At 36.9% G+C, this 26,799-nt stretch overlaps 1 protein-coding gene across 2 annotated transcripts; it reads left to right on the top strand.

Annotated features, from left to right (window-relative positions):
- Positions 1 to 540: 540 nt before the first annotated feature.
- On the top strand, positions 541 to 26,378 carry DHX9 (DExH-box helicase 9). 2 transcript variants are annotated; one of them, XM_053693985.1, is made up of 28 exons: positions 541 to 637; positions 2,448 to 2,593; positions 2,940 to 3,080; positions 3,196 to 3,304; positions 4,335 to 4,450; positions 9,820 to 9,968; positions 11,456 to 11,502; positions 11,595 to 11,731; positions 15,232 to 15,321; positions 15,400 to 15,561; positions 15,663 to 15,740; positions 16,298 to 16,489; positions 16,572 to 16,713; positions 16,827 to 16,909; positions 17,246 to 17,402; positions 17,614 to 17,714; positions 18,109 to 18,322; positions 18,490 to 18,584; positions 18,688 to 18,761; positions 18,945 to 19,097; positions 19,963 to 20,123; positions 20,360 to 20,471; positions 20,571 to 20,732; positions 20,810 to 20,937; positions 22,255 to 22,484; positions 24,550 to 24,665; positions 24,839 to 25,039; positions 25,846 to 26,378. In XM_053693985.1, the coding sequence occupies exons 2-28, from the start codon at positions 2,483 to 2,485 to the stop codon at positions 26,207 to 26,209; spliced, it is 3,825 nt and encodes a 1,274-aa protein (XP_053549960.1). In that variant the 5' UTR covers positions 541 to 637; positions 2,448 to 2,482; the 3' UTR covers positions 26,210 to 26,378. The 2 variants fall into 2 exon arrangements, with proteins under 2 accessions (XP_053549960.1, XP_053549961.1); XM_053693986.1 differs by lacking the exons at positions 541 to 637; positions 2,448 to 2,593; positions 2,940 to 3,080; positions 3,196 to 3,304; positions 4,335 to 4,450 and adding an exon at positions 11,066 to 11,125 and having other exon boundaries at positions 9,950 to 9,968.
- Positions 26,379 to 26,799: the final 421 nt, after the last annotated feature.

The following is a 26,799-nucleotide window of genomic DNA, read 5'->3' as shown; positions in this document are numbered from 1 at the left end:
TGTTTAACATTTTATTTTACTCTCTCTCTGTGTTTAATATCTAAAGATTGCCCAGTGTGAAGATGTAGAGCTTCACTTGTAAGAATGGCTTGAGAAATGGATGAAGGAAAAATAATAAAATGGTAATCAGCAACCCCGCTAAAGTAGATGCACTATCTGCTTAATTTACCATTCAGGAGAAACACATTTAACAGTACAAAATATTAAACATGGCGCCCTTTGTTATTCAATTGGACTCCGTGACTCAGAATATTCCCGCGCCCGGGAACTACAATGTATCAAGGACTACTCCCAAACCAAAGAAGGGAACCTTTATGTATCCCACAAGTGCGGTGTATAAAATACGTGTTTTATTATCGTTAATTCTAACATGCGCCATAATATAACTATTTTGTTAAAAAAAATACATTATATTCCCTGATTATTTGCCCAAATCAAACATGTCGTAATTTGCAACGTTTTACGTACGTTATCCACCGTAGGCACCGCCCTTCGATTTTGATTGGTCGCCAAGATCTTGCGCGTGCGCGTTCCTCACCAGAGCTTACATTTTGGGTCCTTTTCAGCCATTTTGTCGATTGTGGCGTGTGCTTTTTGTCAGTATCCTGCGTGGGTACCGTAGAGACACATTCTTGAGGTGAGTTCCACGTTAAATATAGGGTTAGTCTCCTGTTTTTGTTCTTAGATTATTTAATTTAAACGTCGTAAATCGAGTTTTGTGAGGATGAGCCGGACTGTTAACCTATTGAGTGCCATATAGTACCGATTGAGACATTTTTAAAACGTTCTATGGAACCCATTGTCTAAAATACTCTGTAGTTTATGCAGTAACCCTCGTGTTTATTACACCATTTGTGTATCACATTTCTGCAAATTATTTCACCTAGTATACTGGACCTTTTGCAGTGAGAAATAACATAAGCAAATATAGATTAGTTCAAAAGTACACGTTTGTGTTATCCGTGGGGAAGGTAATTGCAAAAGTAGACTCTATGGTGAATGACTGCATCACCATTAACCATTGCATGGGGTATTTTACTTTGCTTTTAGTACTACAGTTTTCTGTAGCAATTATCATTCAACAGACCTTAATGTATAACCATTTTTAAAAAAAATAAATCCTGTAATGCAGCAGTTAAAGTTTATGCCGATACATTTGCATGTTCTAAATGCACTTAAAGGGACATAAAACACGAAAATTTTCTTTCATGGTTCAGATCATGCCATTTTAAACAATTTTTCAATCAATCTCTTTCAAATTTTCTTTGTTTTCTTGTTATCCTTGCTTGAAAAGCAGGTAGTAAGTTCAAGCGTGTGCGTGTCTGCAGCAGTTATACATTAGTAAGAGCACTAGATGGCAGTACTATTCCCTATCATGTAGTGCATCAGGCATGTGCACAATACCTATCTAGGTATCTTTTCAACTAAGAAGAACACAGGAACCCTGCAAATGTGATAATATAGAAGTAAATTAGAATGGTTTTTTTTTTAAATTGTATTCTTTATTGGAATCATGGAAAAGAGAAAAGATGGGTTTCATGACCCTTTAATTACATTTAAAGATTAAATCATCCATTAGTTCATTTATATATTGATTGGCTGCTTTTTCAGTGCACATGTAATAAACTTGAATCTTCTAGTTAAAGGGACAGTATACACTGATTTTCATATAACCATGTAATAGGCACTACTATAAAGAATATGTCCTGATATAAAAATCCAGTACAAAACCTTATAAACACTTAGAAGCTCCCAGTTTAGCACTGTTGATGTTAGGCTGGGACACCCACTGAAAGGGGCAGGGAAAGCCGGAACAGACACACTCCCCCCTCTCCTGCATATGAAAAGACCCAATACACAATCAGGAGTCTGTAGACATCAATCTAAAACTTTGGGGCTTAGTTAAGAGTCTGATAATTAGCACAATGGTATTTTAAACATAAGCAAACCTATACATTTCTACCAAAACACTCTCATATGGGTTATAAAAATGGATCGTCTACAATACATTTATTCAGTGAAAAATCTAATGTACTATGTCCCTAAAAGGGGACAGCAATTTCAAAAAATGTTTACATAATTCTGCACATAGTGCAGAATTAGGTAACATCTAAGCGACTGGTTTAAAAATCTAAAGATTTTAGAGATTTCACTCTTCAAAGATGAGCTTAACTGGTCTCCTATCCAGGATCTTCTGATCGTGTCTACTTTTTCAAAAGCGGTTCGCAGGCTAGCTATTGAACTGTATGTAGCTTGCTCCCACTCTGGTCTGGTAGCCCTTGTGCGAATATAGGGAGCAAATTCACCCCACAATTTGCGATAAGATGCAGACAGATGAATCCTGCCTGCTCGAAAATTGATTAATCTTGCCCTTTGTAATATAAAATGTTTAATTGTACAATCTTAAAGTTTTTTTATTACCTTTTTTTAAATGTATTATTTTTCAGGCCACAATCAAACTTACCATTGCCTGTAATCCATCATGGCAGACATAAAGAATTTTTTATATGCTTGGTGCGGAAAGAAAAAGGTTGCACCAAATTATGAGTTTCGTGCAGCAGGGAACAAAATGCGGCAGAAATTTCTCTGTGAGGTACGTCACTTATATGAAAAAAATCATGAGCAGTGCTGCAGATTTAACAGACTTAAAGGAGCATTCTAGCATAAAAAATGCGTCAAGTGTTTTTATTCTTTTCAATATGTGTAAGTTCAAAGTCATGCACTCGTTTTACTCCAGATTAGGATACAGCCAGTTGTTAAAGTACACGTCCGCCATTCCTGTTTAGCTTACTGGTTGTATCCTTCTGTGGAGTGATAATTCATTGTGCCAACTGTACAAGTTTCTGAGTTTGTTTAAACTTACCATGGCAAATTAAATATTTTTTCAAGGATCTAGTTTGCATGCTAGAAGGCTGAAAAAAATGACTTGCTTTTTTTAGGTTCGTGTGGAGGGCTTTGACTACACTGGAATGGGCAATTCTACCAACAAAAAAGACGCTCAGAGCAATGCGGCCCGGGACTTTGTCAACTTCCTTGTTCGATCTGGAGATATAAATGCAGATGAAGTGCCTGCATTGGGGGTTAGTCAGATTCTTATAAATTCCAAAGTTCATTGTCAAATTAAATTTAAAACTACTTCTTTAATTTTAACATTGTGCTACTTATAATAAATATTATTTTTATTTTTTTTTAAAGGCTGGCGGGATTGATGCTTTAGATGGAGCTGTCCCAGATCCTGAAGGGTTTGAGGGTGGTCCTGGAGCTCCACTTACCCCCAGTGCGATTTTGAAGACTGAAGGTGGTTGTAAGTAGCCTTAAATGTGTTCAATATGGAACTTTATTTGTTACTAAAAAAAGGGAACATTAAGTGTTTTCACACAGGGTTTAGAGTGTAAACTTTTCATCTAATTCTAGACGGCAGTTTTATCTGGCAAATGTTTTTGATTAACATTTCAAAACAAAGTGTTTTGTAGTTCGTAGTGGGAACTGTATATAATGTCTGCAAAACTAAATGTGGACACGCCATTTTATATAACAGCGTGCACAGTGTAACATTATTACGCTTTTGGTTAAATCTGTTTTATTTTGCTGTTTTCATTTTGAGTTTTTTTTGTAAAGTCAACTGCATCAGCTTAAAAATACATTTTGATAATAAAATGTATATACAACAGATTACATGTTTCTCAGTTGTGCAGCCAATGTAGCCCAAACATTCTGTTCTTCTACATACTTAAAGGGACACTGTATCCAAAAAAATTCTTTCGTGATTCAGATTGAGCATGACATTTTAAGCAACTTTCTAATTTACTCCTATTATCAAATTTTCTTCATTCTCTTGGTATCTTTATTTGAAATGCAAGAATTTAAGTTTAGATGCCGGCCCATTTTTGGTGAACAACCTGGGTTGTCCTTGCTGATTAGTGGATAAATTCATCCACCAATAAAAAAGTGCTGTCCAGAGTACTGAAACAAAAAAAAGCTTAGATGCCTTCTTTTTCAAATAAAGAAAGCAAGAGAACGAAGAAAAATTGATAATAGGAGTAAATTAGAAAGTTGCTTAAAATTGCATGCTCTATCTGAATCACAAAATAATTTTTTTTTGGGTATAGTGTCCCTTTAATAAGCTTATCAAATAAAAGCACGTTCTTTTAGAATTGAAAAATTTAGGCAAGTTGCACAATGCTGGACTATTTTATCCAAATCTGTGTTTATAATTCTAATTACCTTTTTTTTATTTATTGGAGTATTTTGATGTTATGAAGTTACTGTTCGAGCATACTTTTTACAATCTTCCCTTTTTTTATATATATATAATTTTTTTGTTTCCATTTTAGATAAACCACCAATAGGAGGATATGGTTCTACAGGCTATGGGGGAGGTGCCACATGGGAGCGTGGTGCTAACCTGAAAGATTATTATGCTAAAAGGGATGAACAAGAGGCTAACGCTGTAAGATTATTATTCTTTTTAAAATTCTGTTGCTCTGTTTCATGCGTCTTGAATGACTTTGGTATCTTCAAATATTTGGACGCTGATATAAAACTTGTCTCTACAGAGAGGTTGCACTCTAAGGATATTTCTTTTACAAACATATGACGAGTCCACAGATTTCATCCTTGTGGGATATTAACCTCCTGCTAAAAGAAAGTGGCAAAGAGCACCACAGCAGAGCTGTATATATATATAGCCCCTCCCTTCCCCTCCACCCCCAGTCATTCTCTTTGCCTGTGTTATACTAGGAAGAGGTAAAGGGAGGTGTTAGTTTTAATTTCTTCAATCAAGAAGTTTTTTTATTTTAAATGGTACCGGTGTGTACTATTTTCCTCAGGGGGTTATGGAAGAAGATTTCTGCCCTGAGGTTGATGATCTTAGCAGTTGTAACTAAGATCCATGCTGGTCCCAACAAGATTTCTGAAGGTAACACATGGAGACCCGTGTGCAGCCTTTTATTTCTGAAGAGACTTGATGTATCGGAACTGGCTGGCATTTATTTCCCTATATGGGAATGGGGTAAGCAGTAGACCTGTTAATAAGAAGGGTGTTACTGAAGTCCCTTATTTTTACTTTATATTTGACATAAGGGCATGATATGACACTCTGGGAGAGGCATAAGGGCTTTAAATCGATAAGCAGTTAAAGATTGAGCTATTTCTTAAATTTTCAGCATGACTTGCTGGGATGTGTTTGGGGTGTATTTTTGTGTTCCACTTAACTGTATGAAAAACCGCTTCCCATGCGGTTGTGTTTGGGCCTACTCCGACTTTGGCCATAAGGGGCGGGGCTTGTCTTCGCGCGCTCAGATGCGCACTTCCTTCTGACAGAGAAGCAGTAACTCCGGTTGCTCCTGGACAGTAGTCTCTGGCTTGAAGTGTTGGCTATTCATTCCGAAGTACCCTGGGGGCAGATAGGAGCCACGGCAGTGCTTTTTTTGTGTGTAAACTGATATATTCACTTTAGAGCCTTATTTTTCACCTTTCTCATAGGGTGCAATAATTTTTGGATATACCAATGAGTTTTAGTGAATTTTGGTAGCAAATTAACGCTATTTAAGTAGTTTTGGAAAATGTTTTCACTTTTTCTTAAAGGCGCAGTACACGTTTTTTCAAAGTTTTATTTAAAGCAATAAATATAGTGTTTAAACGACTTTTGTGGCTATTAGTCTGTTCAACATGTCTGACATTGAGGATTCTCATTGTTCTATGTGTTTAGAAGCTATTGTGGAACCCCCTCTTACATTGTGTACCTCTTGTACTGAAAGGGCCTTACATTGTAAAGACCATATTTTAGGTCAAGATAGTGTGCTTAAGGATGATTCTTAATCTGAAGAGAATCAGGATATGCCATCCAATTCTTCCCAAGTGTCACAACCTTTAACACCCACACAAGCGACGCCAAGCACCTCTAGTGCGTCTAATTCCTTTACTCTACAGGAGATGGCTGCAGTTATTTCAACTACCCTTACAGAGGTATTATGTAAATTACCAGTGTTGCAGGGTAAACGCAGTAGGTCAGGTATTAATGTAAATACTGAATACTCTGATACTAAGCTATTTCCGATGTACCCTCACAGTATTCTGAGTTGGGGGTCAGGGAATTGCTGTCTGAGGGAGACATTTCAGACTCAGGGAATGTTACCTTAGACAGATTCGGACGTTATGTTCTTTAAATTTAAGCTTGAACACCTCCATCTGTTTCTTTGGGAGGTTTTAAAAAGAATTTCAGAAATTATAAAGAAGGAATGGGATAGACCAGGTATACCATTTTCTCCCCCCTCCTACTTTAAAGAAAATGTTTCCCATATCAGACACTGTTCGGGACTTGTGGCAAACGGTCCCTAAGGTGGAGGGAGCTTTATCTACCCAACCATACCCATTGAGGACAGTTGTGCTTTCAAAGACCCTATGGATAAAAAATTATAGGGTCTTCTAAAGAATTTGTTTATTAACCAGGGTTTTCTTTTACAACCTACTGCTTGCATTGTCCCAGTAACTACTGCAACAGCTTTTTGGTTTGAAGCTCTGGGAAAAGTCCCTGAAGGTTGAGACTCCGTTAGATGACATTTTGGATAGAATTAAGGCGTAGAGCGTTGTGGCTCAAATCTTGGTCTGCAGTGTCATAAACTAAGCTTTTATCTATTCCCTTTAAAGGTAAGACCCTTTTCGGGCCAGAATTGAAGGAAATCATTTCTGACATTACAGGAGGTAAAGGCCATGCCCTACCTCAGGATAAGTCTGTTAAGATGAGGGGTAAACAGAATAATTTTCGTTCCTTTCGAATTTTAATGGAGGACCTTCTGTTTTCCTCTTCCTCCACAAAGCAGGAAGGGAATTTTACCCAATCTAAGTCAGTCTGGAAACCCAACCAAAATTGGAATAAGGGTAAATAATCGAAGAAGCCCGCTGCTGCTACAAAGACAGCATGAAGGGATGGCCCCCGATCCGGGACCGGATCTAGTAGGGGGCAGACTCTATTTCTTTGCCCAGGCTTGGGCAAGAGATGTTCAGGACCCCTGGGCACTACAAATAGTGACCCATGGTTATCAGTTGGATTTCAAGGATTTTCTCCCAAGAGGGAGGTTTCTTCTTTAGAGATCTGCAGACCAGATAAAAATAGGCGTTCTTACGCTGTGTAAAAGACCTTGTTACCATGGGAGTAATTTGTCCAGTTCCAAAATCAGAACAAGGACTGGGGTTTTACTCAAATCTATTTGTGGTTCCCAAAAAAGAGGGCACTTTCAGACCCATCTTAGACATCAAGTGTCTAAACAAGTTTCTCAGAGTCCCATCGTTCAAGATGGAGACTATACAAACAATTTTACCAATGATCCAAGAGGGTCAGTATATGACTACCGTGGACTAGAAGGATGGTTACCTTCATATTCCTATCCACAAGGATCATCATCAGTTTCTAAAGTTTGCCTTCCTGGACAAACATTATCAGTTCGTGGCTCTTCCCTTCGGGTTGGCCACAGCACCCAGAATCTTCACAAAGGTTATGCGTTTTCTCTCCTCCCACGCGTGATTTGCTCGAATTAAACGAGAGAGCTTCAGTGATCCTGATAGCACCTGCGTGGCCACGCAGGACTTGGTATGCGGATCTAGTGGACATGTCCTCTCTGCCACAGTGGAAACTTCCATTGAGACAGGACCTTCTCATTCAAGGTCCTTTCCAACATCCAAATCTAATTTCTCTGCAGCTGACTGCGTGAAGATTGAACGCTTTATCAAAGCGAGGATTCTCTGATTCGGTCATCAATACTTTGATACAGGCTAGAAAGCCTGTCACTAGAAAAATCTATCATAAGATATGGTGTAAATATCTTTATTGGTGTGAATCCAAGGGTTACTCATGGAGTAAAGTTAGGATTCGCAGGATTCTGTATTTTCTCCAAGAAGGATTGGAGAAAGGGTTATCAGCAAGTTCCTTAAAGGGACAAATTTCAGCTTTGTCATTTCTGTTTCACAAGCGTTTGGCAGATGTTCAGTCTTTTTGTCAGGCTCTAACTAGAATTAAGCTTGTATTTAGACCCATTACTCTTCCCTGGAGTTTGAATTTAGTTCTTCAAGTTCAAGGGGTTCCGTTTGAACCCATGCATTCCATGGATATCAAATTGTTATCTTGGAAAGTTCTGTTTTTAGTTGCTATTTCTTCTGCTCAAAGAGTTTCTGAGCTTTCAGCGCTACAATGTGATTCTCCTTATTTTTCATTTTGATAAGGTGGTGTTACGTACCAAACCTGAATTCCTTCTTAAGGTTGTTTCAAATAAGAATATTAATCAGGAAATTGTTCCTTCCTTATGTCCTAACCTTTCTAAGAAGGAGCGTATGTTGCATAATTTGGATGTGGTCCGTGCCTTAAAGTTTTACTTACAGGCAAATAAGGATTTCCGTCAATCATCTTCATTATTCATTGTTTATTCTGGAAAGTATAGGGGTCAGAAAGCTACAGCTACCTCTTTCTTTTTGGCTGAGAAGTATCATCTGCCTGGCATATGAGACTGCTGGACAGCAGCCTCCTGAAAGAATTACGGCTCATTCTACTAGGGCTGTGGCTTCCACATGGGCCTTTAAAAATTATGCATCTGTTGAACAGATTTGTAAGGCTGCGACTTGGTCGTCCCTTCACACTTTTTACAAATTTGATACTTTTGCTGCTTAGGCTATTTTTGGGAGAGAGGTTCTTCAAGCAGTGGTGCCTTCTGTTTAGGTTCTTGTCTTGTCCCTCCCTTTCATCAGTGTCCTTTTGCTTTGGTATTGGTATCCCACAAGTAAGGATGAAATCCGTGGACTCGTCATATCTTTGTAAAAGAAAAGTAAATTTATGCTTACCTGATAAATTAATTTCTTTTACGATATGATTCCATGGCCCACCCTGTTCTTTTTTTAAGACAGTTTTTCTTTATTTTTTGTAAACTTCAGTCACCTCTGCACCTTTTAGCCTTCCTTTTTCTCTTCCTATACCTTCGGCCGAATGACTGAGGGTGGAGGGGAAGGGAGGGGCTATATATACAGCTCTGCTGTGGTGCTCTTTGCCACTTCCTGTTAGCAGGAGGTTAATATCCCACAAGTAAGGATGAAATCCGTGGACTCGTCATATCGTAAAATAAATTAATTTATCAGGTAAGCATAAATGTACTTTTCATACATTTCTATTGGGCATTTACACATGGAACCTAAACAGGCTTGTTTTCTGAAAGAGATCCCCTGTGTGCAATATATATACTGATTCAGGGGTTTTGGATAAAATTGAGATAGAAATGAAATAAATTAGGCATATTGAATCCCTTGCTGCTGCTGTTGAAACGCTGTGCACTCTCGGGAACTAACAGCTCAATTATTTGTTAGCTTGTTCTGTGCTCATTTACCAGCTTCTATTTAAACGAGTAATGATTTTCAGAGTAGAATTCCTCTCTGAACAAGGCAACCACAGACGGTCGTTTCAGCCTTTATTGTGCCTCATCAGTGAAGTGCAGGTGCAGCCATATTCCTCTAAGCTCTCTGAGCAAGGAGCCCATGTCTGTTTGCCCCGAGAAGAGCATTTAGGAGAGAACAACAGTCTTAATAACTTGTTTGCTTATTCTATGCTATTCTCAGGATGTCTGTGGGAATAAAAACCTTGTCTTACCTAAGAAATTAGGGAGGAAGCTAAGTAGGGTTTTGTAAACAGGTGATTATAGAATACACGTGTATTTAGAGGACTTGTGAGTGCACATGTAGTAACATCTGCTAGTCAAAAGCCTTTTTTTTTTTTTTTTTCTCTCAATATGTGTTTTTCAGTATTCATTAAGCAGATATATGCATGTAAATTGATTGTTTTAGACCCTAGAGTCTGAAGAAGTAGACTTGAATGCAGGTTTACATGGAAACTGGACCCTTGAAAATGCGAAAGCACGGCTCAACCAGTACTTCCAGAAGGAAAAGACTACAGGCGAATACAAATACTCACAAGTAGGCCCTGATCACAACAGGTTGGTTTAAGTTTATTTTTATTAGCATCCTGACAATTTAAAATGGTGAACTTTATTTAACCGTTGGAACTGTATTTTATTTTCATGGGAACTGCAGAATTTTCTATTTTAAATTTATAAACAAAGCAATTATACTGTGATGAATAAAACATTGCTCTGAAGATTTGTATAATGCTCCACAACTTAAAAGTGAATGTCAACTTTCATAAAGTGTCTGTTTTTAAAAAAAAAAACTATTAAAAACAGGGACACTTTCATTCATGAAAGTTTACATTGCAGCAGATTTTACAAATGCCTTCTCTCTGATCAGATATCCCCCCCCCCCTGCCTGCTTCTTCCTGCTGTAGTTAAACAGGAATGGCAAAACTGGCTTCCTCCAAACACGGTGTGGCCTCATCAGATGAGCGCTTGGGGGGGGGGGGGAGTCGTGATTGGAGAGAGCCGGTTTAGTCATTGCTGGCGAAATACAGAGGAACTGCAGGCATGGGATCGACGATCCAGCGTTTTAGGAGAGGGTAAGTATTTGTAAAATCCGCTGCAGTATAAACTTTCATGAAAGAAAGTGTCCCTGTTTTTTTAATAGTTTTATTTAAAAAAAAAAAAAAGGGGCTCTTTATCATGAAAGTTGAAAGTTATTTTCTGTTAGGGCACAGCACTCTATAGCGTGTGCATGTGTGTTTCTCAGCCTGTCTGTAAATCGGAGCATTACAGAGAGTATTTACATTACTTCTGGTAAAGCTCAAGCTCTAAAACGGTATAATGGCTCATGTTGGTGCACACTGGAAACTTGCATATAAATTTTGTGGCTTCTGAAGGGCAGTTTTCTTTTACTTGTCCTGTAACAGCATCTCTATAAATATTTTTTTTATATTAGAAGACCTTTTAATATCTGGACTTTTTTGTTATGGGGGTATAATTCAACACTAAATAATACCTGCCTATCTACCACTTTATGGTTTGTATGGTGAAGGGGAGAAAGGGTGTGACATCAGGAATTTATTTATTTTTTCTTCACACATGGGAATGTTTAGGCAGGACTAAGCAATCCCATGTGAAGTCTATTGCTGACTGCTAATTCCTGGTGTCACTCTCTCCAGGTGACCAAAAAGACCGGCTGAGAAAAACACAGGCTCAGGCTGCTAGGGAGAGACCTGCAGGTCAGTGTAAAACTGTTACTGTGTGTGTGTAAGGGGTAATAAACTAACTGATGGGCTTGTTCCAAAAACTGTGACTAGGCTTAAAATCGTCCATGTACAAAATGTTACAATCCTTAATTTATTCACTTTCCCATTTTGATTTTACATTACCTTTGAAAAACAAACAAACCCCAAAATACTGGTCTATTTAAATTTCCATTTAATTCTAACAAGCATTACTGGTTTCATGGGTCTGCAAAACTAAACACTATTGGTTCCGTTTCTTTAACCAGAACAATTTGGGGAATTGAAAATGGATATCAGATTCTGATTCTTTTACTGTCTCCACAGGAGCTTTATTGCAGAAATGACACTGATGGTTAAGCAGCTTGGCAGAAGTAAGTTGTGTGTGTGTGTGGGGGGGGGGGGTAGTTGTCAGACATGACTTGTGTTTATTTTTGTGTGTTTTATAACGCCCTTTATTTTGTAGGAATCACTGCTCGTGAACATGGTTCCAACAAAAAATTGGCAGCCCAGTCTTGTGCTCTATCAATTGTGCGCCAACTCTACCATCTTGGTGTGATCGAGCCATATTCAGGACTGACCAAGAAGAAAGATGGAGAGATTGTAAGTTACTCTATTTAGTTGAGAGAAGTCAACATAAAAGGGACAGTTTAGTCCAAAATAAACTTTCATGATTCAGATAATGTAATTTTAAACAACTTTCCAATTTACTTTTAGAACCAATTTTGTTCTTTTGGTATTCTTAGTTGAAAGCTAAACCTAGGAGGTTCATATGCTAATTTCTAAGCCCTTGAAGGCCGCATCTTCAGGGCATTTTGACAATTTTTCACCACTAGAGGGTGTTAGTTCATGTGTGTCATGTAGATAATACTGCTCATGAACGTGGTGTTCCAGTGAGCCAGCTCTTGATTGACTGAAATGGATGTCAAAAGAACTGAAATAAGGGGGCAGTTTGCAGAGGCTTAGATACAAGATAATCGGCGGTAAAAAGTATATTTTTACAACTGTTGATTAAGCAAAACTAGGGAATGGGTAATAAAGGGATTATCTATCTTTTTAAACAATAAAAATTATGGTGTAGACTGTCCCTTTAATTGAACTCAATACTTCCTTATAAAACATTAGGTATCACATTAAGTGAAATTGTTCTACATAGTCTTGGAGGATCAGTAGTGCTGACATGACATGCTCTAATTAGAGCATGCAATTGTATCTTCTTTCACTACCTTGCAGCTTCGTATTTGAAAACCGTTGCAATTTTACAGCTTTTTGTAAGGGTTTTTCTATTCACAGAACCCGGACACTTACTAGCTAATCAGGTGTGTGTACACGTATGCAGTAGGAGAAAGGGGAGCACTCTTCCTTTAAAAGGGACATGCAACACCACATTTTTAATTCATGATTTAGAGAGCATACAGTTTTGAACAACTTTCCAACTTACATCTAGAAACTAATTTGGTTTATTTTCTTAGTATCCTTGTGTTGAAGGACCAGCAATGCACTGCCTGGAGCTAACTGAACACACTTGGTGAGCCAATTACAAGAGGCATATATATATGCATCTTTCAATCAGCGGTTAGCTCTTAGTATTGCATCTCTCCTGAGCGAATACTGGTGTTATATACAGGTAGCCCTCAGTTTACGCCGGGGTTAGGTTCCAGAAGAAATGGTTGTAAATCGAAACCGTTATAAATTGAAACCCAGTTTATAATGTAAGTCAATGGGAAGTGAGGGAGTTAGGTTCCAGGCCCCTCTCAAAATTGTCATAAGTAACACCTAATACATTATTTTTAAAGCTTTGAAATGAAGACTTTAAATGCTAAACAGCATTATAAACCTAATAAAATAATCACACAACACAGAATATATAATTCAACTAAGTTAAATGAACAAAAACATTTGCTAAACAGCATTATAAACCTTAAAAAATTATCAAACAATGCAGACTTCACTTGCATTTTTCTGCAAACAGTTATTTCTATGCATTCCAATTTGGACTGATTTATAGACAGAAAGATCTTGTTCCTTTGAAATCTGCTCAATAGCTCAGGTTTGGTTAAACTTATTAGTTTCAGCTTGCTTGGCTTTGCTGCAACACAAGCGAACAGCTCCACCTACTGGCTATTTTAATAAATGCACTGCTTCTCAATGCTTTTCAATAGCAGTCACATGACTGGAAAAAAAAAGGTTGTTATTCTGAAACGGTGTAAATTGAACCGTTGTAAAACGAGGGCCTCCTGTATATTGCTCAATACTTTGTGCACGCATCTGCGGCAACCTTTGAATGCTCTTCAACAAAGGAAATCAAGATTGCTTTTTATCTCTAAGATAAATTTATTACGATGGTAACCCAGTGCAGCCTTGCAAGAAAAGTTGTACTAAAGGGCAGCGAGGCAGGTGTATAGATATTTGTTTTTAGTCTGATTGTATTTGTGCTCTGGTTGTGTGTTAAAGGGACAGTCTAGTATAATTTAAACTTTCATTATTCAGATAGTACTTTTAATTTTATTCATCTTTCCAATTTACTTATCAAATTTGCTTTTTTCTCTTGGTATTCTTAGTTTAAACTAAACATAGTTAGGCTCATATGCTAATTTCTAAGCCTTTGAGGGCTGCCTCTTATCACATGCTTTTTAAATCTCTTCAACACAAAGAGACAGAACGTACTATAGATGTGGGCCATATAGATAACACTGTGTTCAGGCACAGGGGGTTATTTAAGATCTAGCACAAACCAATGCTAAATTTAAGACAATAGATAATTGACAGTCAGTCATGTGATCAGGGGGCTGGAAGAAGGTTCCTAGATACAGGGTAATCACAGAGGTAAAAAGTATATTAATATAACTGTGTTGGTTATGCAAAACTGGGGATTTGGTAATAAAGGGAGTATCTTTTAAAACAATAACAAATCTATGGTAGACTGTCCCTTTAAATCCTAAAATGGCACATTTGCTTAGCTTTGTACTTTACTCTGTGATGTCAGCTAATGATTTACTGGCAGTATGCATTACTTATTAGGGATATGAGAAATAGCCTAGCATTGTTACAAGTGAGCATTACGGGCATATTCACCAGCACTAAAAACGCAACAGGAATTTTCTAATGTTTTGGAACTTTTAGCTGCAAAAGTTGTATTGCATGTATAGTACCAAGTTTACCTACGCCTAACGCTTTATTTAAAAACTCCACACTTATTTTTGAGTACACAGTCCTTTTGAATGTAAAGTTTTTAATGAATATATATTTATATAGTGATCCTCCGCCCGCAGCTCCTGCAGTTAGCGCAGCAATGACTAATGCGACTTCCTCCAATCGTTGCGTGGCCCCAAGTGCTGGACGCCAAAGGGCGCACGCAACGATTGGAGGAAGCCGGATTAGTTGTTGCTGTGCTAACTGCAGCAGGAGCTGCAGGTGGAGGATCACCGGTCTGGTCACTGTAAAGTTTAATGAATGAAACTTTACACTTTAAAGGGACACTAAACCCAATTTTTTTTTCATGATTCAGATAGAGAATGCAATTTTAAGCAACTTTCTAATTTTCTCCTATTAAATTTTATTTGTTCTCTTGCTATATTTATTTAAAAAGCAGGTATATGATGCATAGGAGCCGGCCCCAATTTTTGTTGAGAACCTGGGTTATGCTTGCTTATTGGAGGGTAAATTAACGCATCAAATAAGCAAGCGCTATCCATGGTGCTGAACCTAAAATGGGCTGGCTGCTAAGATTTACTTTCCTGCTTTTAAAATAAAGATATCAGGAGAACGAAGAAAAATTGATAATAGGGAGTAAATTAGAAAGTTGCTTAAAATGTCATGCTCTATCTGAACCATGAAAGAAAAAAATTGGGTTCAGTGTCCCTTTAAGCATCATCATTGCCTGTCATTTTGCATGTATGTTATGTTTTTTTTATTGGCTGATGGCTGTCACATGATACAGGGGGAGCGGAAATAGACATAACAAACTTGTCAGATAAAAAAAAAAATATACTCACTTGAAGTGCTATTGCATAGTCTTTTTTATTATGCCTATATTGATTATGCGAAACTACTGTATTTACAGGTCTTATAATGTGCATTTCTTTACTTTTTTTCTTTCTTAGATTGAACCATACCCAGTGGAATTAAGTCCTGATGTTGAGAAGCAGCTGCAAACTGTAATTGAAGAGCTATGCATTGAACTACCTGAGCCGGTGAGTGAGGTAGATGTTGGTAACTAGGTTTCCCTTTTATTTAACTTGCGTTATAATTCTTACATGTCTCTCTAACAGCCCCAGGATCCTACCCAACCAGTCTGTCTTAATCTTGGAAAGTTGGTACATTTCGAGCCATCGCAACGACAGACTAAGACAGGGGTGGTACCTTGGTCACCTCCACAGGCGAACTGGAATCCATGGACCAGCAGTAACATTGACGAAGGCCCTCTGGCTTATGTACGTTTGCTTGAAAATGTAAAACATCTTTGCGTTTGCAATATTTGCTTGTAATATAGTGTTTAAATAAAACATTTTTTTTCTTTTTTAAATCTGTTTAGGTTACTCCGGAACAGGTTAGCTCAGACTTGAAAAATGCGATGACATACCAGTTGGAGCATGATGCAAATCTTCAACAGGTGTGTGTAGAAATAAAAACCTGCCTGCTGATATGTTGAATTATATGAAATGGACTTGTTTTTTGCATTAACTTTATTCTTAAATGAGGCACATACATTATTTTTTTTTTTTTTTTTTAAATCTAAAATGTTTAGTTGTGTACACAACTTGGCCACGTAGACAATTTTCAGAGCTAAACATGAAAAGGGTGCAAAATCAAATGTCTAATTCACAAACTTAAAATACACCCTGCTTAAGGCTAACTCTGCTACATATCTGTTCCTAATGGACTTTATCATATAACTCCAAAACCGTATTTTATACTAACTTGATGTTGCTGGCTAGCAAATGGTGGATGCAGTTGGCTATTAAAAATATATTAGCATTAATAAGGATTTTTGTTTTTAAAACCTTGACTTACATTCTGTTTTGTTGCTGTAGAACATTTCTACCACATAAATAAGATGGTTTGTTCAGTAAAGTAATAACATTTTTATGAATAAAAGCATTTCAATACATTTTACATCTTTTGTAATGCATAAATAAAATATTTTGTCCCGTTTTATGTATACCATAGACTCTGCAAGAGCGAGAAACCCTTCCTGTAAAACAATTTGAGAAAGAAATCCTTAATACTATTCGCATTGCCCCTGTGATAATCATTCGCGGAGCCACAGGTTGTGGCAAAACAACACAAGTTCCACAGTATATCTTGGATGAGTTTATCCGCAACGGACGTGCAGCTGAATGTAACATCGTGGTTACACAGGTATGGCCCCTGAAATGTTATTTTTTTTTATTTTAAGGTTGTGTTTTGCCATTCATTTATTTATTTATTTATTGAACTGTAGCCTAGAAGGATCAGTGCTGTATCTGTTGCTGAACGTGTTGCCTTTGAGAGGGGAGAAGATATTGGGACAAGTTGTGGCTACAGTGTGAGATTTGAATCTGTTCTTCCTCGTCCTCATGCCAGTATTCTTTTCTGCACTGTTGGTATGTACAGTATTTTATGTACACTTAGAAAAACTACATTAGACAAAATTGCTAGTGTATTCTCGAATATTGTCACTTAACTGTTTTTTTTTTTTTTGTTGTTTTTTTTTAAGGTGTTCTCTTGCGAAAACTAGAGGCTGGTATTAGAGGAATTAGCCATGTGATTGTGGATGAAATCCATGAGCGAGATCTCAATGTAAGTTACTTCTCTTGCTGTATTTTGATGTGCTTCTTCCGTTCCCTAAAACCTAACCTTCTGTTCCTTCAAAATTTGCATGTTTGAGAGGCCGTAAAAGATAAAAATGTCTTGCATGTGTAAATGTGTATTTAAACATGGTAAATGTTTTTGCATGTATTTAATTCTCCACATTTATTGAAACTAAAATTTTGCTATGTACAGTCATTATTTGTGCTTGCTTTTTGCTGTAAAAAGTCTCACACTTTCTAGACAGGCAAAAAAAATGTGTTGACTAATGTAAGTGTGCTGCCAACAACATTCAGCTAGCTATTCTTTCCCTTTGTTTTTATATAGACTGACTTTCTCTTGGTAGTACTACGTGATGTGGTCCAGGCTTACCCTGACATACGTGTCGTTCTAATGTCTGCCACTATTGACACAAGCATGTTCTGTGAATACTTCTTTAACTGCCGCATTATTGAAGTTTTTGGGCGGACATTTCCTGTGGAAGGTATAGTAATTGATTCTTCTCCCCCACCCCCCCACAAAAAAATGAAAGTTTTGATTTAAAGAGTGATCAGCCTTGGATAGCGCTATAGTTGTTTTTCTAATTTTAGTGTTCTTAAAATTTTCTGAGTTTCATACACATTTCATTATGCTGTTAAAAACAAATTTGTGCAGTGGGTATTTTTTAATGTCTTGTACATCTTGACTTTTTGCAGAGTATTTCCTTGAAGACTGTATACAGATGACTCGTTTTGTGCCTCCACCACGTGACAAGAAGAAAAAGGAGAAAGATGAGGATGGAGCAGATGAAGATGATGTGAGTGATTCAGTAACTTATTAGTATGAGTGCTGAAACTGCTAGAAATTACTTTCGTCATTCAGATAGAACATGAGACTTTTTGAAGATTTACTTCCATTATCAAATTGTTCACTCTTTATTATTTTTATATATATATATATATATATATATATATATATATATATATATATATATATATATATATATATATATATATATATATACACACACGTTTTGAGCCACACTCTTCTACTGAACATGTGCTACATAGATTGTATGGCCTATATAAATGGATAATCTACAAAACATTTATGCAAAGACATTTATGCAAAGAAAAATTTAGTTTTATGTACCTTTAATTTACTCATGCCGTTTTTGTTTTTTTTAACGTTTAGTTTTATTTATCCCCCAGACCAACTGTAATATAATATGCCTTGGCGATTATGGGCCTGAAACTCGCAAATCTATGGCAGGTCTTAGTGAGAAGGAGACTTCCTTCGAACTCATTGAAGCTTTGCTGCACTATATTGAGTCACTTGGAACCCCGGGAGCTGTGCTGGTCTTTCTGGCTGGCTGGAATCTTATTTACACCATGCAAAAACAACTTGAGGCAAACCCACATTTTGGTAATTCCATTTTATACTGTATTAGTAATATGTAATAGATTGGAGAGAGAATTTTTTTTTTGTTTCATTCTGATTTAAAACTGAAGCATTACATGCGATTCATTAATGGTTTTTATTTACAGATTTTTCCTAACATCCCTGTATACTCCCAATCTTTATCCTCACAGGTAGCCACAGCTATCGCATTCTGCCTCTCCATTCTCAAATACCACGAGAAGAACAACGTCGGGTGTTTGATCCTGCTCCCCCAGGTATAACCAAGGTATGGAAAAATTTACAAATGAGGATATGGAGTTTGAGTCTGCAGATTACCACAATGATGCTACTATATAGGCTAGAACTTTAATTTCTTCTCTTCTTTGCAGGTTATCCTATCAACTAATATTGCAGAAACCAGTATCACTATCAATGATGTGGTGTATGTGATAGATTCCTGCAAGTAAGTTGCTGAGTTTTCATCCTTTGTGTTTTAAAGATATGTTATACACAGTAGTAATTTCACACTCTGATTTTATTTGATTTATATTTGTTGTGTTTTCATTGGTAAGACCTTCAACTAAGCAGCAAGTGTGCCTTGACTTTAGGAATTAACTTCTTTTTTTTTTTTCTTCCATATTTACAGGCAAAAAGTAAAGCTATTCACTTCACACAACAACATGACAAACTTTGCTACGGTGTGGGCTTCCAAGACTAACCTGGAGCAGCGCAAAGGGAGGGCAGGGCGTGTCCGGGCTGGCTTTTGTTTCCATTTGTGCAGCAAAGCACGTTTTGATCGGTATGTAGTTTGGGTAACTTTGTCATTGTTTAATGACCCATTATTGGTATTAATTATGTGCCGTAAAGCTGTTCTATATTTCTCCCTCCTTTTTGTCAAATTTTTAAATTTGAAAAAGTTTCCCAATTCAGACAGAAAAGACACGTGGCAGGATTCATAAGCCTTACCCTGCCACATACGTGTCTGGCTTCAATTGAAATTCAAAAAAGTAACATCAAAGCAATAGTGATTTTGTTATGACTGGGGTTAGCAGTCTATTTTTCCAAGTAAGGCTAGTGATGAGGAATGTTTTGAATGCATTAAAAAAAAACCTTAAACTTCAAACGTGTCCACTGTTAACTTAAAGGGACAGTCTACACCAGAATTTAAGATAGATAATTCGTTTATTACCCATTCCCTAGTTTTGCGCAACCAACAGTTATATAATTCACCTTTTACCTCTGATTGCCTTGTATCTAATCCTCTGCAAGCTGCCCCCTTATTTCAGTTCTTTTGACAGACATCCATTTTAGCCAATCGGAGCTGGCTCACCTCAACTCCACGTGTTCATGTGTGTCATATAGATAACACTGTGCTCAAACGCCCTCTAGTGGTGAAAAGCTGTCAATGCACTGAGAGAAGAGGCGGCATTCAAGGGCTTAGAAATTAGCATATGAACTTCCTAGGTTTAGTTTTCAATTAAGAATACCAAGAGAACAAGGCAAAATTGGTGATAAAAGTAAATTGGAAAATTGTTTAAAATTACATTCTCTTTCTGAATCATAAGTTTATTTTGGTCTAGACTGTCCCTTTAAGTATAGTTCTGTGAATAAACACTTTGCATGCATGAAGTTTCTATTTTTTATTTTTTCCAATATATTTGTAGCTTGGAAAGCCACCTTACCCCGGAGATATTCCGTACCCCATTGCATGAGGTGGCTTTGAGTATAAAACTTCTACGCTTGGGCAGTATTGGGCAATTTCTATCAAAAGCTATAGAACCACCTCCATTGGATGCAGTTATTGAAGCTGAACACACTTTGCGAGGTATGTTACTTTTAAAGACACAATCAAATAATTTGTTACAGGACACATGGTGTATATTTCTTATCCTTAACAGTGTGTGCTCAGCATTGAAACTTCCTTACAATACATTGTAAATCCCAATCTTTCAGATGCAACAAATATTATAGCGACATGAAACCCAAAAAAATATCTTTGCACTTTTATGTCCATTCTAAATGAAATTGTGTAGTAATTTGCATAAATATACATTATTTCAGAGTTGGATGCATTAGACGTCAATGATGAGCTTACACCACTAGGCAGGATACTGGCCAAACTGCCTATTGAACCACGACTGGGAAAGATGATGATTATGGGCTGCATTTTTTTGTGAGTATAAAGGGGAATGGAGTAAAGTTTAATCTAAAAAGTCTACAGTTTGTTTGCATGCTTATTGCACCAATAACTGGTTTCATTTTACTGTTGCAGTGTTGGTGATGCAGTGTGCACAATTTCTGCTGCTAGCTGTTTTCCTGAGCCATTCGTCACTGAAGGGCGTAGGTTAGGATACGTGCACAGAAACTTTTCTGGAAGCCGTTTCTCTGACCATGTGGCACTGTTGTCAGTGTTTCAGGCTTGGGATGATGCAAGGTATGCATTAATAATAATTAATAATCAAATCTAGCTTTATTTTTAGTGTTTTCTAACTTACACTTACATTTCCTTAGGATGGGTGGTGAAGATGCCGAAATGAGATTCTGTGAACACAAGCGGCTTAATATTGCCACACTTCGCATGACTTGGGAAGCAAAAGTACAGCTGAAGGACATTCTAGTAAATGTTGGCTTCCCAGAAGGTACCATATACTTTCTATGATTGTGGATGTTGTGTTTTTACTGAGCTTCGTGTGTATGTATATATATATCTATTATGTTCAAAAACCATCTTTAACCTCTTCAGGATGCAGGCATATGTCCATAATCAAACTGTAAACATCTGTGCAGACAGGATGTCACATGATCATCACTGCGAACACATGACCCCTAAACGGCACTGATTGGCTCCTGGGGTACTGCCTAATTTGCTAGGCTCCTCTCCCAGTCAGATCCACTGGAGTTTTTACAAGGAGGGAGGGCAGGACGTTCATGCTGTCCTAAAGATGTTAAAGCCCATCACTTTTAGGATGGCATGGAACATACTAACAGTGTCTAACCTCCTGTTTTAACAAAAAAGCACTTATACTTTTGTAGAAAGCATTGAAATATGTATTTCATTTTAATAGGATTTTTTTTTCTCCTGCATTTGTGCAATATCCATTTCTTCCTGTCACAGCCCTACAGGGAAGCTTGGGGCTTTTGTAGGAAGGCTTAATCTAGCCTTAAAGGGACACTGAACCCATTTTTTTTCTTTTGTAATTCAGATAGAGCATGCAATTTTAAGCAACTTTCTAATTTGCTCATATTAATTTTTCTTCATTCTCTTGCTATCTTTTTATTTGAAAAAGAAGGCATCTAAGCTTTTTTTGGTTTCAGTACTCTGGACAGCACTTTTTTTATTGCTGGATTAATTTATCCACCAATCAGCAAGGACAACCCAGGTTGTTCACCAAAAATGGTCCGCATCTAAACTTACATTTGTGCATTTCAAATAAAGATACCAAGAGAATAAAGAAAATTTGATAATAGGAGTAAATTGGAAAGTTCCTTAAAATTTCATGCTCAATCTGAATCGCTAAAGAAAAAATTTGGGTACAGTGTCCCTTTAAGTCATAAAACTTCTGAAATGACATGAGCTGTTTACTATAAAGACAAGATGACAGGGAGTCAGATTTGCTTGTGCCCAGAGCATTTAGAATGTAACCTACGTTTCAAACATGTTGGCTCCCTTATCACAGAAATTCTAATTCCTAGTTATATTAGAAAACAAGTGATTTGTTTGGTGTTTTTTTCCTCCCACAATCTTTGTTTATATATTTACTTTAATTTAACATTTGTTCTTGCCAAAGGAGCACAGTTTAATATCCCTTTAAGTGTGTCTGCATGCATCTTGGCTAATTTTAGGAGCCATTTATAGTTCTGAGATTTTGAGCTGAAGTTATATGCAATAAAATGGTCTTGTACTGTCAGATTTTGTCCTCATATTTGTTTTTTGTTTTTTTCCTTCCTTGTTTTAGAATGTTTGATGAACCAGGTTTTCAATAACACTGGACCAGATAACAACCTGGATGTAGTTATCTCTCTGCTGGCATTTGGATTTTACCCTAATGTTTGTTACCACAAGGAGAAGCGCAAGATTCTTACTACGGAGGGTCGTAATGCACTTATACACAAGTCTTCTGTCAATTGCCCTTTCAGCAACCAAGATCAGAAATATCCATCTCCATTTTTTATCTTCACTGAGAAGGTAGGAATAAAACCAGGAATATTCCTGTAATTTGTCAGCATTTTTTGTTCTCTTCGCACAAGAAATCCAAATTTAAACAAACCAAAATAAATGTTGCTTGTCACGTTCATATGCTTCATATATGGATAATTTAAAGTTACAAGTTCTAATTTTCTATTTCATTAAAGTAAAAAATGCACTTCAAATGTTTGTAGCAAAATGCATTTTTTTCCTGATTCAGATAGGGCATACAAGTTTTTTGTAAACAAAACAAAAAACTTTAAATTGACTTCCCTTTTTAAAGGGACACTTTCGTGATTCAGCTAGAGCATGCAACTTCCTAATTTACTCCTATTATCAAATTTTCTTCATTCTCTTGGTATCTTTATTTGAAATGCAAGAATGTAAGTTTAGATGCCGGCCCATTTTTGGTGAACACACTGTTCTTGCTGATTGGTGGATAAATTCACCCACCAATAAACAAGTGCTTTCCATGGTTCTGAACCAAAAATAGCTTAGATGCCTTCTTTTTCAAATAAAGCAAGAGAACGACGAAAAATTAATCGGATTAAATAAAAAAATTGCCTACATTTGCATGCTCTATCTGAATCATGAAATAAAAAATGTAGGTTCAGTGTCCCTTTAAAGTTCAGGTAAGTACGCTCGGGAGTGTGCACATGTCTGCAGCACTGTATGGAAGCAGTTTTGCAAGAATATACACACATACAATGGGGATGGAGTATGGTATGAATACAAAGTTCAGTACAGCTATTCCACCAAATCCTCTCAGTCACAAGTCTGCTTAAATCAAAAATATAAGTAATGTTATCCCAAAATGGAGCATGCTGGAGGTCTTGAACATATCCTAATTTAAAGTGAAGGTCCATTTTGATAAATTAGTCACTGGATTTTAATAAACCGATTTAAAAACAAGGGCACGTTGATTCATCAAAATTGACATTTCGCTGTTTTCTTCAAAAACCTACCTTTTAATCCTGTATGCCACTCTCCCCCGGCTGTCGGTAGCCTCTGCAGACGTCAAATGACGAATCGGGCTTCCTCCAATCACAGTCCGTCCCCCCGGAATCTTGGCCTGATGCCATGCTGTGATTGGATATATGTGCTATATAAATAGATCTACAAAACATTTATGCAAAGAAAAAACTAGTGTATAATGTCCCTTTAATAGGTTTCCAATTTACTTCTATTATAAAATTTGCTTAGTTTCATGGCATTCCTTGTTGAAGATAGGTAGAATGCCCATGTCTGGAGCAAAACCTGACGGGAAATAGTGCTGCCATCTAGTGCTTTTGCAAATGTATATATTACCTGAATTTAAAATGTTTACTATTTCATTTGTGATAACATTTGTAGAGCATTGAAATGGTATGTGTATTGCTGGTGCATATAAATGTAGTGTTTAAAAATAAACAGCCATTAAATACAAAAGAATTGTATAATCAAAAAATAAAATACCACTTCAAATAAAAGGCCATTAAATACAAAAGAATTGTATAATCAAAAAATACAATACCACTTCAAATAAACGGCCATTAAATACAAAAGAATTGTATAATCAAAAAATACAATACCACTTCAAATAAACGGCCATTAAATACAAAAGAATTGTATAATCAAAAAATAAAATACCACTTCAAATGAACGGCCATTAAATACAAAAGAATTGTATAATCAAAAAATACAATACCACTTCAAATAAACGGCCATTAAATACAAAAGAATTGTATAATCAAAAAATACAATACCACTTCAAATAAACGGCCATTAAATACAAAAGAATTGTATAATCAAAAAATACAATACCACTTCAAATGAGTGGTAAATTAATTTTTTGGCAAATTTCAAAGTGAATTTAATTTTCCCTGCGCCTGTATCATGTAACAGCCATCAGCCTGACAATGCAGTCTTGCACATGCTCAGTAGGAGCTGGTGATTAATACTGCATATAAAAAGATTTTGGACATTTTGATGGTCAAAGTAAATTGTGTTTATTTTTTTTAAATTGTGTATCATGTATCTGAATCATGAGTTTAATTTTAGCTGTTTTCTACTCCTTTACCTAAAGATCCGTACCAGAGCGATTTCTGCCAAGGGAATGACCTTAGTTACGCCATTACAGCTACTTCTTTTTAGTGCCAAAAAAATCATGTCAGAAGGGGAGAGCGTATTTCTAGATGACTGGTATGTTTGACAAATTATGGCTGGTCCACATTTATGTGGCAAGTTCAGGCAATCTGTACAATGACTATCATAATTGTGCATGCACATTTTGTTGCTATCCTCTGTTTACTGATATTTATTTTTATGCCCCTTTTAACTACTTGTCGTTTTTAAACTTTTTAACCTGTCAATAGGATCAAACTTGTGATTCCCCATTATAATGCTGCGTGTATCACCGGATTGAGAGCTGCGTTGGAAGCCCTTGTGGTGGAAGTGACAAAGGAACCAGAGATCTTATCTCAGTTGGATCCAATAAATGAAAGGATGTTAAATGTGATTAGGCTGATATCAAAGCCTTCCACTGCAGGAATTAATCTTATGATGGGAAATTCCAGGTAAGCATAAGTTTTCGAATATTGACCTTGAGGCCCCTCATTAACCCCTTTGTGGCTGAATAATAGTGTTTACATTGGAAGAATGTTCCAATGTAAACACTATTAGTAAATATGAAATCACTAAATAATCCATGCGATTGCATGATTTCAGGGCCTGGAACTTACCATGGGGACTACCTTATCTGCTAGGCATGCCCCCAGGCTAATCCTTGTCTCTGTCAAAGAGTGATCTGCAGGACTCCTTATATGGTAGGACAGGGCATGTAGTCTTAATGGCGATAGAACGCCCATTGCTGTTAGGACGGCTATCTTAAAGGGGTTGATCCCCTTGTCAAGAAGTAATCCGAATGTTTTAGAGGCATACTCTGGGAGGATGAGATTAAAAAGGTGCATGCTAAACTGCATTTTTTTGTGTGTCTGTGCAAAGCGTATGTTTTATCATTTTAATGCACATTAGCAGGGACAAAGACCATAAGTGGTGCATAAAAATTGTTTCGGCCATGGTCCTTAAAGTATCCTTGGCACAAATGACTAGGTTTTTGTATCTATTTGTCTCAGTAGTGCAATTGCCTGTCTGCATCATATGGTATAGATGTGTATGGTACGGTTTGTCCAATTTAGTTGAAAAACTTATGAGCTGTCCAGAATATTAGACTCCTGTAGGATAATTTAATTTTGTGCTACTTTTTAAAAATTTTTTTTTTTTTTAAAAGAATCAAGGCTTTGTGGGACTTGACAAGTCCTGATTTTATTGTAATTTGGTACCTTCTGTCATGAAATTGATTGTTAAAATCTTCATTTTGCAGATTTGGAGATGGGCCACGTCCACCTAAAATGGCTCGATTTGACAGTGGCTATCAAGGTGGCTATAATTCCAGAGGTGGAGGCTCTGGATATAGATCAGGCTCTGGATATAGAGGATTTAGAGGTGGTGGTGGTGGTGGAGGAAACTGGAGCGGCAACCAAGGAGTTGGTGGATACCGAGGCAACCAGAGAGGTGGTGGATACCAGAGAGGTGGCTACCAAAGCGGCAATCAAAGAGGCGGTTACCAGGGAAACAGTCAGGGAGGAGGATACCAAAGGGGGGGTGGCTACCAAAGAGGTGGTGGTGGTGGTGGTGGTTATGGGGGAAACTCTCAAGGAAGAGGTGGCTTTGGGGGATCATTCTGAGGACTTCTGTGCACATATTTTTTTTTTATACAGGAATGTTCATTGCATGGTAATGCTATAGCAAATATTGTTAAAGTAATGTACAAATATTATGGAACTGTTCAAATATGTGATGGAGCTTTTGGCTCTGTAGGTCTGTCCCTAATAAAGTTATTTTTTTTGTTTTTAACTTGTCATTGATAATGTGAATCGCATAATACATTTAAATTGGATCTAAAAAAATGCTCGTTCAGTAGCTCTCACTCAAGTGCAGAATGACAAGGAAATAATAAATGTGATTTGTATGTTCTCTGCCCGCAACCTATACAAGCGCATATCGATAAGCTGAGAATTTTGTTTATAATTGCATTTAAGAGATAGCTAAAACAAATTATGTATGCCAAAGAAGCACATGCTTATGGAGCCAAAAGTAGTTAAGCTAATTTGTGTAATTTCTAGTACATGACTATGAAGATAGAAATATGACATTTTACAGGACCATTAAACTTGACATTTAAACAACGCGTAAAATGTTTAATTATTGCAAGTGAAACATTTCAATAAACCATTATTTATTTTGTAGCTTTTTGCTGTAAAATACATCTAAAAAT

The sequence above is a fragment of the Bombina bombina genome, chromosome 10, assembly GCF_027579735.1.
Source record: "Bombina bombina isolate aBomBom1 chromosome 10, aBomBom1.pri, whole genome shotgun sequence".
Taxonomy (NCBI): Eukaryota; Metazoa; Chordata; class Amphibia; order Anura; family Bombinatoridae; genus Bombina; species Bombina bombina.
This window is presented reverse-complemented; position numbering and strand designations above follow the sequence as displayed.

Coding starts and splice junctions, on each gene's coding strand:
- DHX9 (XM_053693985.1), top strand. CDS start 2,483: ATGGCAGACATAAAGAATTTTTTATATGCTTGGTGCGGAAAGAAAAAG. Junction 9,969..11,455: donor GTAGGCCCTGATCACAACAG/GTTGGTTTAAGT, acceptor CTGTCTCCACAG/GAGCTTTATTGCAGAAATGA. Junction 18,762..18,944: donor TATGTGATAGATTCCTGCAA/GTAAGTTGCTGA, acceptor CCATATTTACAG/GCAAAAAGTAAAGCTATTCA.